A 14,355-nucleotide genomic window follows, 5' to 3' on the forward strand; every position below is an offset into this window, starting at 1 on the left:
ATTCTCAGTTATTTCCCAAGGGCGTCTGTGACAGATGCTGACAACACAGCGTCCTCTCAAGTGCAGTTGTGGTGACCTTGATTGGTTGACTTGCCTCAAGCACAGGGCCTTTCACACGACCTTTGTTCTGATTCCTTGTTCACCAGGTAATTTAATAATTTAACTTCCTGTATTTTCCAGTGAAGCCAGAAAATATTTCCTAATCTGCTTGTATTTTTCATAAATGAATGCACTGGAATTCTGATTTTTATATATTTTGGAGAAGAAGTTTTAGTTTTATTAACCTCATGTGGCATCTCCCAGGATGATCAGCTGAGACACGGATGGCATTGACTGAGCTGAGACCCTGAACTAAGGTTAATTCATCAACTCTGGCAGCAGATGTCCCCTAGGTACTCATGTATTAATTTATTACTAATATTAATTTCCAAAATATTAATTTATTACTAGGAAACAGCTTCCCAGTCAGAGATTATATTTTCCAGCCTTATTGTGTCACCAGGCCTTTCTTTTGAAAAATCTTAGTAAGAAATCATCACCTTTTGTACACCAAGAATTGCTAGTCTTGGGAAGCAATCAAACTCAAATAATAGTTTATTTGTTAACTTTGGGGGGAAAAAACCTCCAACAAATACTTGAAAAATTGTAAGGGTCATATGCTTTTCTTTCCAGTGAGTGCTGAGCTTACTGGGAACGATGTGTTAAAGAGTTAGGAGCACTGCGTTTGAGTTCCAGCCAAGTTTCTAACAAGTGGCACGACTTTCCCCTAACATCTCTGGGTCTCATTCTTTTACTTATAATATTTAGTTTCTTTCAAATAAAGTATTTTAAGGATAGGTTGACATAATCTTGTCTATCTTCTCTTTTTATTAAAAATAACCTTTACTGATCTCTTACTTCAGGTCAGGTTCTGTGATAAATACATCACATATTTAATCTCCCCCTGAAGTTGAAACCATTTTATGGATGAGAGAAAGGAGGCTTTGAGAGCAGAAGTCAGTTGCTTGAAACTGGTAGACAGCAGAGCTGGGATTTTACTCAGTTCTGCTAAACGCCACACCCATATCTTAATCTAATCTAATGTTGTGTTCTTTACACTAGGCACATATTATGAGAACATTTTTAATCCATCTTAATTTAGGACATGTTTTACTTTCTACAGGGTGATCTCTCCTCCTTGTACTTTCTATATTTTCTAATTTCAGAAGAATTGAAAGAACTTTTGCACTACCATGTATTTCATTTATAAATAGTCCCAGACCATTTGGAAACCTATTTCATTTTTGAAACTCAGTGTCCTATTCTAGCTTTCAATTCTTCTCCTTCTCATCATAGTCTTTCTGGACTTTCTTTGTTGTAAGGATGACAAAATGGACCCTTAATGTTGAATATTGTTAAAATGTTTTATTAAAGCAAAGAAATTTGACTTAAGATTTAGGAGATTTGGGTTCTAATTCTGCCTCTGAAAATTACTCTAAGATACTGCTACAGTAACAATATATAGTAACTCTTAATACTGTTTTGCCTCATTAAGTTATTGTAAAGTAAAAAATCATTTATGGTAAAAGGTGTTTCACACAAAATTTCTCTGTATGCTACAGTTTTAATGGCTGCAGTGACTATTGGAACCTGAATTAAAGCAAAATAATTTTAGGCTTATTGTTGCTCTGTGGATAATTAGAATGCAGGCATCTTGTTAAGTATTTTTTGTATTATTTGGCTTGGCCTAAGCATAATGCCAAACTTTGACTGAGGCAGATTTATCTAGGGCATACAGGCAAAGAAATGATCAAACTGCCATCTGAATTGTCTTGTAGTAGCAGGTTATTTCTTAAATGACTTATATTGTATTCATTGATTAGGTCAATATTTAGGAATGTTTTGTTCTCTAAGTTGTGTAGAGTAAGACAAAAAAAAAAGGAAGGAAAATGGGATTAGGAAAGTTAGTGCATTATAGTGGAGGAAAAGAAGAAAGACTTTAAAGGAATGGGGCCCAGTAGAGTACTTCAGAAATACCGTGAGAATTGAGTTATTGGTACAGTGCGTATTAGAGGCAGCTGCAGAGGGTAACCTCTGATTTTTGCCATATTGATGCTCTTGAACTGAGCCAAGTGCAACTGAAAGATTTACGGGAACTAGCGGTGCTCTGCCATTTCTGTAATACTTTGAGCGAGGGGAAGAATGTCTTGAGAGACTGACCACAGACATCTGCAGGCACAGACTTATTTGTCCAAGGTGTATGTGTGTGTGTGAGTGTGTGAGTAAGTGTATGTATGTGTATATGAGAGTGTGTGGGAGTGTGTATGTGAATGTGTGTGTAAGAGCGTGTGTGTTTTGTGGTGGGGCAGTAGGAGAGTCAGAGTCGGTCATTCTGGTAAACTCATTAGCTTCAGTAGCCACTGTTCAGTTTCAGCATCTCCCCAACATTAGTCATTTGGGCATCACGTTCAACATTTTTTGCTTTTAACCAATTTTTTTTTAACTTACTTTTAAACCTGAATGTATTTTAAGCAGGAACTTTATATAATCTGTTGAAATCTCAGGTTTCATGTGCTAGTTGTAAGTTTTCCTAATGTACATGGAAAATAAGTATATAAAATTAGCATAAAACCTGCCCCTCTGTGCTCCATCTAAAATTCTCTTGAGAAATGCTCCGTTCATCTAACTTTAGCTCTTCTTTTTAGAGTGGGTACACAGAATTCTGAAGGTAGAAGTTTGACAGGGAAACCCAAAGACTGGAAATAGGGGGTTTTTTTGGTGGAATTTTCTGGACAAATTTAAGATAGTAGATGGGAATTAGGTCTCCTTTGGGTTATCATCCTAATGCAATTTTGGGGTAGATTTCAGTTAAGTTTAATTTCTTTTTCTTTTGAAAAAACTGCTGAACAGTTTTTAAGCTCCAGGAGTTTCTAGGCCTTGTGAGTGTTTTCCTCCGTTAGTTTCCCAGAAAAACAAATTATTTTTTTCTGAATAAGTCTGAACTTGCTTTGGCTTCAAATAAGGGGAAATAAAATTTCACCTTGTTCTTTTTAGTGGTGATACCTACTTTACCAGCTCCTAAACCCAAGAGTCAGTTCAGTTCAACAGTATCTGTGAGCTGCCTTTTGTATGTCAAGCACAGTGCTAAGCTGCGATGCAAAGAGGAAGCTATGGTTCCGCCTTTGGAAGGCACAGCACATGAAACAGTCCAGTGAGATACAGGCATGCGTCAGATACAGGAGAAATTAACTGGGTAGATCAGCAAAGGCCTTCATATAGCTGGAAGAGCAATGGAGGCTGAGTACATTGGGTGTGACATGAGGAAGGCAGTGCACAATTGTGCCACTGTAAATGCTGTGGTCCTTTTTCCTCAGGCGTTCTGCAGAAAGATGACTGTTCTGCAGAATGTCTGTGGGTTCTGCATTGGCCCACATGGTACCCCAACAAGAATTAATGTTTTAAATATGTGGTACATCCTTACTGCCCTGACACCCTCACATGATTTGAAGCAATAACTAGAGAACCTTCAATAACAGTTGGCATGTTGAGATGGCATCATTCGCAAAACAACATCTTAATGAGGATTTATGCTTCAGAAACAACTCTTCTCATTTAAGTACACTTAGGCATGTCCTGAGTAATTGGAAGCAAAGTGGTAGAAGTGCCTGAGATCATAGTATGAGTCTCACATTGTGAAGGACTCTGTAGCATCCCTAACTATCTGAGCAACTCCAGGCCTGGGTAGAGGATGGTATGCATTAGGGAGGAGAAAGGATATCAAACAAAGTAGACTTAGCCATTGTTAGGGAATGTTTGTACAGAATCTGAGATAGAGAAATTCTGGTCTCTACATAGCTTCTTATCCATTCCCCTATAACCCAAACCCTGCCAACCCACTGAGAACTTGAGCTACCCATTCAAATACCAGTAGTAGAGAGAAGATCTTCAATTCCATGCATGTAGGGGTCAGTTAAAGGAGAAACTTACAACCCATCCTAAGCCTGGGTCCCTAAAACCCCACACTGTTAATTGCATTGATGACTGCATCCAATCTTAGATTTTTGAGGATTTAGTATACACAGGCTTGGTGTTTTGTTTTAATTGTTAGCACAGTTATTTTCTGAAAAGAGCTAGAAAAGTAAATCCTGGAGTTGGGGAGGCAAAGTGAGGACTGAGCATTACTGTAGACCCAGCTACATCTCTGTGTTGCCAGATACCACACCCCTCCTCAGAAGACTATTTCTTTTGGCTAGATCTCTGACCTTGAAAGATCCAGCCAGCCGCCTGGAAGCTTTGGGTGCTAGTCATAATATGGGTAGAGTCCAAGAGTTATTTCTATTTTATATATTTTATTTAGCATGGCTCTACTAATTTTTTTCATCACAAGTTCTACTCTTGAAGTAAATTTAAAATGCTTCACAAGCCCTCTGCCAGAAAGTTTCATATATATAGCCTAAAGCACGTTCAGAAATAAAAGGGATACTAGAATTTATGGCAGCATCCGCAAGCACTGCCATACTGCCTTTCTCGTGGAGATACATCAAGTTGAGAATGTGGGTTGATGTCTAATGTGTGTTAAGTTCTTAGTTTTCTTTCTTCTGAATGTGATGAGGCAGTTTTTCCCTGGAAAAATAGTTTGTGTTTAGCTGGGGTATTTTTGATTTTTCTCCATTAGTCTCTCCCTTTAATAATTGAAAACTACTGTTCATTATTTACATAAAACTTTCTTTTTCTGGTCTGCTTTCTATAACCTTTCCCCTCTGAAGAATTTTAAGAATTCCCTGACTTTCCTCTAGGGGATTTATGCCTGCTTTATCCCAGATGTGGGACATAGAGTAGACTGAGGGCTTTTTCCAATGTTCCTACATTTGAAAGATGTTCTTTTAATGTGTGAGCAGAGCTGGCACTGAGAAAATGATTTTTAAGAAAGTTAAGTAGTTAAAATATGTAAGCTTGGTGAGTTTGGTTTAAACGTCTGACTTACATCAAAATCCCATATGCAAAATGAACATGACAGTAGTTTCAAATACTAAGGGGAAACATCACGTGTTTTATTTCAGCCTTTTGATTCTGGGATTTTATTTTCTTGCTGAGGGCATGTCAGTTTCGAGTCCTGGACACTCCACGTCTGGCCTTTCACTGCACACTTGCTGACATCAGATCAGGGAAGCCATGGGGCTGTCAGATGTTTATCAGCAGCTTTCAGCTTCTCTGTCCCCAACCTCTGCTGACACAAAGAAGTTATCTAGCCGTACTCATGGTGTTTTGTCTTCTGAAATACTTACAGATATGTTGATCCTTATAGCTGTTTCAAAGTGTAGAATTTTGGGATGTGGGGAGAAGTTAAAGAAGGCTGTATTAACTAAGACAGGATTTTCTCTTTTTTCCTAACATCCATTCACATTCCCAGATGATGTTTCACCACCAGCTTTTGGTTTTGTGGTTTTCATATTAATGTCTAAAAAATACTGTAAAGTCTAAAATTTTGTGTGATAAAATGTGAGAAGAACACCAAGGAGAACTTGTCTTCCCTACTTGAGCAAATACACTGTTTCCTTAAGTCCAAAGTTCTGTTTTCCACAATGAATACATGTCTGATGTGTCGTGTTTAATTAATTAATTAAATCATTATGTTTTAGTAAGTTTCTTCCTTGTTCAAAATTTTCTTGTATTTTTATTAAATTTAAATTCATAAGCTTTATTTGTCAACACTTAGACCTTTTCCAAGAAGGGAGGTTGTTACTACCGTATTTCTTACTTTGCCACATTCCCCTGGCTAATGTGTCCTTCTCTTCCTTTCTCCTTCTGTAGGATCTTTCGAAGATGGTTTGGCTGCTTTGGAGATTTGGAGATCTGATGCCACAATGAGGACTCATACACGGGGGGCTCCCAGTGTGTTTTTCATATATTTGTTTTACTTTGTGTCAGCCTACATCACTGACGAGAACCCAGATGTCATGATTCCTTTCACCAATGCCAACTACGACAGCCACCCAATGCTGTACTTCTCCCGGGCCGAGGTGGCCGAGCTGCAGCTCAGAGCCACCAGCTCACATGAGCATATTGCAGCCCGCCTCACCGAGGCTGTGCACACCATGTTGTCCAGTCCCCTGGAGTACCTCCCGCCCTGGGACCCCAGGGACTACAGTGCCCGCTGGAACGAAATTTACGGCAACAACTTGGGCGCCTTGGCAATGTTCTGTGTGTTGTATCCTGAGAACATTGAAGCCCGAGACATGGCCAAGGACTACATGGAAAGGATGGCGGCTCAGCCTAGTTGGTAGATTTTTGTCTTTTACTTTTTACTGTATTGACTGTGCAATTTAAATAACTGAATTCATATTCATATGAAATTTCAGAGACTGGATTTTCACATACTTTGTGTGTGTGTGTGTATGTATGAGTGAAGGGGAGGGGTTACTTGTAATTTGTGTTACCAGTGGCTTATGAATGGTCCATAATTTCAAAAAGACCAAGAAAAGTTCATGTTTAAAATTTTAGAAGGGAAGTGTTTAGATACAACCTAACCAAAGAAAAAATAATTTGCTGTATTAAGTAAATCGTATCATCTTGGTTGTTGAGAATTCTTTCCCCCTTCTTTAACAAACATATATTGCCATCATCTGACCTCCCACTCTGATAGACCTCAAAGTGGTTAATACCTTTTGCCAGCAAGAGATATCAGCCAATTAATATTTATTTGCACTTTATTGACAATTAGGAGCTAAAAGTAAATGTGATAGGTTTAACTGGCAATTTATAAACAAGACCTTACCCAATAACTACCAAATTGTCCAAACTGTAGGAATACCAGTTTTGCAGTTTAATTATGTAAAGGATTCTAAGCATGTAATGATTTACTTTCAGAAGTTCAAGATTTGAGAACAAATTTTTTGTCTCTTTTTGATTAGTTTAAATTTATTTGGTCTGTAATTAATGTGTCTACCTGTTAAAAAGAGATGGGATGAATTGATAAAATTAAGGATTCTATAAATATTCTTTTTTGTTTAATTGAAGTATCACTGATATACAATCTTATATTGATTTCAAATATACAACACAGTGGTTTAACAGTTACCCATATTATTAAATCCTTGCCCCCACTAGTGCAGTTATTACCTATCAGTAGAGAAGGATGTTAGATTGTATGGGTATTCTTACTTAAACTGGGTTTTTATACACATTCATGGTTCAGTTATACTAAAAAAATTACTAAGTATTTTACCAAATTACTAAAAAATAAACTAAAACTATATGAAAGATCCTTTCAAAATTATGTGAGCTACTACTTATCATAAGGCTGGAGAGAGCTCAATTTTAAATGCTTAGAAAAATCAGTGAATGCATTTAATATTTTGATGAATTACATCTCATGTATCAGAGTGGTAAGGAATGGGGTAGTTTCAAGCTTCCTGAATTCTGATAAAGAAATTTAATAATTCCTAACTTTCTGCCAGTATGTTAAGGAGTGCTGTTTGTTACAAAGTTTGAAGGATTTTTTTTGCAGTTTCTTAATAAAAAAGACTATGGAAGAGTTGGCATTAAATCTATGTCAGAGCTGAGTTTTTAAGGCTTATTGTTAAATATGTATAATCATTTTAAAGCTTACAATGTTTTAGGTTGAAAAGGATCTTTTTATTTGATTTGTTTCAAAGCTAAACCATGTATGCAATAGTGTCTGATTTTGACACTAATTAACTGACCTTATTCTATTATTGAAACCAAGAAAGGAAATAAAAGATATATGAAAAATTTTTTGATATTTGAACTACAAGATTATATTTTATCAAATGTTGAAATTACTCATTTAACTTGTACAATTAGCTAAAAATGGCAACCATATGTACTTTATTTAGAAAACCACCTTTGTTGACTACAAGGCTACTTTTTTTATAAGATTCTTTTTGATTTAGATAGATAAGTGAAATTTAACAGATTTAGATATGGATGAAAATGTCCCAAAGAGATACTTACTGTAAAAAACTCACCATTTCATGTCACGAAAAAGTAGCTATGATGTGTCATTTCTTCACTGAGGTTTTTAGCACAAATACAGTAATGTTAGAATATTTGCACAAGACCACTGTAATTTTATTATTGTAATGTAAAACATTCAAGCATATAAATACCAACTTGGATGAGTGCTGTCATTAGAAATGATTAGACTCCTGTGATAAAAGAAGGAAAATAAATAACTTCAAATAAAAATGATAACTTTCTTACAGCTTCTACAAGTTCAGATTTATTGATTATTTGAGATGTACATAAATTTACCAGATAACTGGTACTTTATTCATGGTAGTATTGGTAAAAATAAGTATAACTCTATGCCATAACCAGTAACCCAAAAGCCAGTCTGTGATTTAGTAGATTGAACAGTTGACTTCTTTCTCTTGACCTCATAGAAGCTGAAGGTCAGAAATTGAGAATTTACCTTTTTATCAGGTTTATAGTTCCAGAAGTGATCCTAGCATAAAAATTTAAGCTATGGGAACATTTTATCTTGGCAAGTACTGCTACTAGGTTGTAATTTTCAATGATTTTTATGTAGATTTTAACTTTTTGAAAGCTACCTCACCCAACCCCTAGACTCTTAAATTTTTGTTTAGTTTGTAGTTGAACATAGCCATTTTTTGACAACTTAAAGCACTGTTAAATGTTTTTGTAATCCAACTATCCCAGTTTAAATCAACTAAATCATATGTACCCCCACTATGCACAAAGAAGTATGTTGTGGGTGTTGTCATTGTCTTAGGGTATAGTTCACCTATATTTTGGTTTCAGAGACAAAAAAAGAAAGACTAGCTCTTACTTACCAAACAGATCAATAATTAATATTATGGAATTGAAAAATATAGGTCCCTATAATGGCTTCATCAGACTGAATACATTTACTATTTTCCTTGAACAGCATTTCTACTTTATTGAAAAGCAGTGACTAAATTGAGTTCTTTCATGCATTCAAGTAATAATTATTGAGCATCATTTACATGTCATGCACTATGCTGGGTATTGGAGATTCAAAGATTAAAAAATAACCCAATAATTTATAATTTGCACTTAGCGTAAGGGGTGCAGACATTGGGTAGCTAGGGCTCTATCTTCATCTTAGAAAAGAGTATTAGCATCACTTAAGGGGTTTTATTAGTTTTTGCTCATGATCTGCTAAAAGGTGTGTATCATGTTTCACTCCAGGGCAGTAGAAAAGCACCAACTCTGGAGTCACAGTGCCTGGATTTGAATCACAGCTCCCCACTCTTCAGCTATCTTACTTCAAACTAACTTGCTTAATTTGACTGGGCCTTAGTGTCCTGATGTGTAAAGTGGCAATAAGAGCAGTATCTACCTCACAGGATTGTTAGGAGGATTAAATGAGATAATGTAAAGTACTTAGTAGAGTTCATGTCACATAATAAGCCTTCTGTTAATCAGAATACTGACACTAATGTTAATAATGTTAATTATTGTTACTGTTATTTACTGAGTACTTAAACCTTGTTTGTTTTATAATTTGGTATATTAGACTCTAAAGAAATAGTATTTGTTTGGGATTTATTTGGAGACTTTACTCATCATTGTTCAAATTGCTCTCACAACTAGAACATCTGTTTAATGACAAAATTTTTATTTTACTTCTGGCTTTGTTCCAGTAAAACTTCCAAGGATGCTCCCCTGGGCTCTTTTTTATGCATATACAAATCTGATGGTAGCACCAATGAGCAAGGCTTAGGGGAGAGTAACAATGATGTGTCTTTTGTCTGGTATTAAAAAGAAATACATCTAAGATATAATACATGCATATAAAGTTATTAATGTGGTTCATTTCACTTGAATACTTTGTCAATAAGAGCTAAGAGGTACCATCTATAGATTCATTATTTAAGAATTTTGGACCTTTGTAAAAGAAAAGTTAAATGGAAAATATTATCTAATTATACAGATCTTCTTATATGTCCTTCTAATAGAAGATACTACAGAGTAGAAAAGGAATCTTGATAATGATGATGGTAGTGGTTAAAAAATATCACTGTGCAGAACTTCTTTCTTCTTTAGCTTTATATTTGTGCATATCTCCAAGCACCCAGATGAACTGGGCACCAGAGTGATAAGATCTATCCATGTGCTGTATCTGCCTTTGCAGAGATGCCTACATTCTCTCTTAGAAGCTTTCTCCTTTTGTTCTTCTGCCTTCTGCTAATGCTGATATGTTCTTCGTAACAGTAACAGAGTGGTTTAAGATTGTTCTTAACTTAGTTCTAAAAATAAAATTTAAAAAGATATTATTTTAAACGATATATACAAAATAGCAAATTGTTTTCAGCATCAATAGTAATGTCTTCGATCTTCGAAGCAAGACTTTCTCTTCCCTATACATCTTGTTTTCCAAATGAGAGCTAGGATTTGGGTAGCATTTGGTTCTGTGTCATATAAAACCTTGATTTGAACTTAATACCTAACCACTTTAAGAAAGCCTGATGAGCTGAGATCATAAATCTAGAGCTGGTAACAATACAAAATGCATTTTATTGCACTTAAGGTGAATTCATTTTTTTATGTAATATCACCTAGTCCCTAGAGCAAGTTATATGTATGCCAGTTGGCGCATGGGGTTTTCTCATTTACAAATGGTTGCTTTCTGAATTCAATCCTTATACAACTAAGAACATATTTGGACCTCAAATAACTAAAAATTCTCCCTCATTTTTTTTCCCCCAAAGGCTTAAACTTTAAGGTAGGAAAATAATAAAAAAGCTTTTCTCAGTAGAGATTTATAAGAGATTTTCAAAATAATAAATTTTTGGAGTTTTTGGAGTTGGCACATGTTACTCTTACCTAAAATTTTCATATGTATGTATATTTTTATTTACTTATTTATACTTATTTCTACTCTACCTTTCTTCTCTGAAATTAAGTCAACATGAAATACAAGATTCAAATTAGAAGTAGATGAGAAAGAAAAGAGGGAAGAAAAAGAATTGGGACCATCACCTCGACTAGGAAGAAGCCAGTTGCTGAAATGCATCTTACCTACCATGAATAAGTTGCAAGACTCCCAGAGTTTTGTTAGCAGCAAAGAAATTAGACTTATTTAGTTTGAAGTATTGAGTGCCCATGGGATTAAAAACATACCAGTTACTCTGTAGAACTATAAGGATCAGAAGGAATTTTTTTTTGCCAGATTGGATTGAGGGCAGGGCCATGTTTGTTTTGCTCATGCATGTATTCCCTAGCTCTTAGTATGGCATCAAGTAGGTCTCCATCGAATGAATGAATGAATGAATGAATGAATGAATGAATGAATGAATGAATACTATAACATCCCTGGGTGGAGAATCTCCAAAGTGAGTTCACAAATGAAGGTGAAGAGGAGGGACATAGGGTTTAGCTCCAAGCTAGTTCAGCTTCCCTTAGTCTAGCTTCATTCTTCACTAGTATTTTGCATAAGGAGAAAAGTGAAATGGCTGCATATTTCTCAGGCAGACTCCCTATACATTGTGTATCTCAGCTGAGCTCATGGTGAATGGGTTGTGGTGCACTTGCCATTACACGCCACAGCAAGTTCTTATAGTGATCTTCTGTAGTTAAAAACAAACAAATGAAAAACTCAACTCAGATAATTATTGGAAACACTACAGAATCACTTAAGAAAGGCACAGTTAAGTTGACCATATTTTACTTAATAGTGTGAAGAGATGAATGTATTTAAAGAGATTTAAGATAGGACTGTAATAAAAAGGATTTGTTCAAGCTCCAGTTGATAGCGCATGATTATCCCATGTGTATTTCCAATCACCGGCTTTTTGAGGTTTTTATCTAAACAGTATGACTCCTGAATGGGCCTAGAATGGTGATCTTTGGAGGCAGAGCTGTGCTAGCATCTTGACTCTGCCATTTTGTTAGTCATGCATTCTTTGGCAGTTTCTTTAACCTCTGTGAACCTCAATTTCTTCATCTATAAAATGTGGAAGGCTCTTCTCATGCAAGGCTGTTCTGAGGATTAAATGAGTTAATGCATGTTTAGCTCCTTGCATTATGTACCTGGCACGTAGTTTTACTAAAAAGTTATTATACAGAAATAGGTATGAATGTGCAGCTTTATTCTCAAGGTTCTTGTTACACAGTACTCTATTTTACCTGCTGTGTCACTCTGGAGTTGTGTTTTTTAGAAGCATTGGTTGTGAATCATTCTTTCCCCCTTTATGGTATTTTTGCTCACTTATCATCACAAAATAAATCACAGAGGAAAGAAATTACTTCACTCTTGCATTGGAGCCAGTCAACTACAGGAAATCAGAACTGGTGAGGGAAACAAAGAAAGTTGAACTTTTGGACAGAGAAGTAATTAGATTTTTATTTGCAGCAGACTCGGTATTAAATTCTTGCCCATTGATTACAACTTCTGAAGAGTGATAGCTGAGAGTGTATTTGCGAAATAAAATAAAATAATAAAAGCAAAGTAAGGAGAGGAAAAAAGAAAAGAAGAAAGAGAAGCCTCTGGCATATTGAAATGAACCAATGAGTTTCATTCCTATACATTCCAAAATGAAGAGTGTGCCTCCCTGTCCCAGCCTCTTCTGCTGGGCTCCAAATGCAGTTCCCTACAACTGTTACACAGGCTTTTTACTTTCTAAATTACACTTTAAGGCTGGGAATCAAAGTGGGGAGGGTGTGGCTGGGTCCTACTATGTGGAGTCACAGCACTGGGAGTAAAAAGATCAAGTTTCCCTCTCATGACTTTGCAATGGAGAAGACTGGCAGGCTTAGCCCAGAATGCACCTGGAATCCATTGGATTCTAGGAAACAAATGCTGGGCTCTCAGAAAACCTAGCCCTCAATTCCCCTAACTTTTTCTCATTCATGTTTTCCTTTCTTTTACCTTCCTTCTCCCTGCCTTTCTGCCTCTCTTTTTCTCTGTTCCTTGCATTCTGTGACTGAAGAAAGTAATAGAAGGCTAGTGGTGGTGACTACCGTGGCTTTTTATGATGATCAGATTTCTTTACAATTTAGAGAAATGCATATTAGGAACCTGTCCAATTCCCATCTTGAACACTATTTCATAAGCAGGTTGTTGTCAGCATCATTCCAGATGAAGACCTTGGGCAGGGGTTGAGATTAGGTGACCTGTGGTTGGAGGACACAGATGAAAAGCTGCTAATTGAAGTGAAGTCAGTTGCTGAGGCTAGCTGAACATCTCCTTTTTTTAAAGAAAATTTCAGTATCATTGATATACAATCTTATGTTGGTTTCAGATATACAGTACAGTGGTCTAACAGTTACCCATATTAAATCCTCACCCCCTCTAGTGCGGTTACTATTTATCAATGTAGTGAGATGTTACAGATTCATTAACTGTACTTTCCATGCTGTACTACTGTCCCTGTGACCAACCCATATTGTGATTGTGAATTATTGTGCCCTTTAATCCCCTTCCCCTTCCCCCCGACTCTCCCCAACCTCTCCTGCTTGGTAACTACTAGTCCCTTCTTGGTGTCTATGAGTCTACTGCTATTTTGTTCCTTCTGTTTTGCTTTGTTTTTATACTCTAAAAGTGAGTGAAATCATTTGGTATTTGTCTTTCTCTGCCTGGCTTATTTCAGTGAGCATAATACCCTCCAGGTCCATCCATGTTATTGAAAATGGTAGGATTAGGATTTATTTTCTTTTTATGGCTGAATAATATTCCATTGTGTATATGTACCACCACTTCTTTATCCATTCATTTACTGATGGACACTTAGGTTGCTTCCATATCTTGGCTATTGCAAATAGTGCAGCAATAAACATAGGGATGAATATGTCTTTTTAAATCATGGATTTAATTTTTTTCAGGTAAATTCCTAAGAGTAGACTTACTGGATCAAATAAAAATATTTCTATTTTTAGTTTTTTGAGGAAACTCCAGATCGTTTTCCACAACAGTTGCACCAGTTTACATTCCCACTAGCAGTGTTGGAGGGTTCCCCTTTCTCTGCATCCTCACCAGCATTTGTTATTTCTTATCTTTTGGACAGTGGTCATCCTAACTGGTGTGAGGTGATACCTCATTGTGGTTTTAATTTACATTTCCCTGATGATTAGTGATGTGGAGCATCTTTTCATGTGCCTATTGGCCATCTGTATTTCTTGGGAGAAGTGTCTGTTCAAGTCCTCTGCCTATTTTTTAACCAGGTATTTGTTTTTTGGGTGTTGAGGCATATGAGTTCTTTATATATTTTGGATGTTAACCCCTTGTTGGATATGTCATTTACAAATATATTCTCCCATACTGTAGGATGCCTTTGTGTTCTGCTGATGGTGTCCTTTGCTGTACAGAAGCTTTTTAGTTTGATTTAGTCCCACTTGTTCATTTTTGCTTTTGTTTCCCTTGCCCAAGGA

At 36.2% G+C, this 14,355-nt stretch overlaps 1 protein-coding gene across 7 annotated transcripts in view; it reads left to right on the top strand.

Moving 5' to 3' along the window:
• The window catches only part of DSE (dermatan sulfate epimerase), an 80,111-nt gene that overhangs the window by 18,437 nt on the left and 47,319 nt on the right, over window positions 1–14,355 (top strand). For 2 of the 7 annotated variants that reach the window (XM_037017660.2, XM_017653499.3), the window contains exons 2-3: window positions 9–146; window positions 5,791–6,259. In XM_037017660.2, the coding sequence (XP_036873555.1) occupies window positions 35–146; window positions 5,791–6,259 (581 nt within the window). In that variant the 5' untranslated portion in view covers window positions 9–34. Of the gene's footprint in view, window positions 1–7; window positions 147–303; window positions 393–5,790; window positions 6,260–14,355 lie in introns of those variants that run through there. The other 5 variants (XM_017653501.3, XM_073219433.1, XM_017653500.3 and 2 more) reach the window with 5 other exon arrangements.

Source organism: Manis javanica, chromosome 13 (genome assembly GCF_040802235.1).
Source record: "Manis javanica isolate MJ-LG chromosome 13, MJ_LKY, whole genome shotgun sequence".
Classification (NCBI taxonomy): Eukaryota; Metazoa; Chordata; class Mammalia; order Pholidota; family Manidae; genus Manis; species Manis javanica.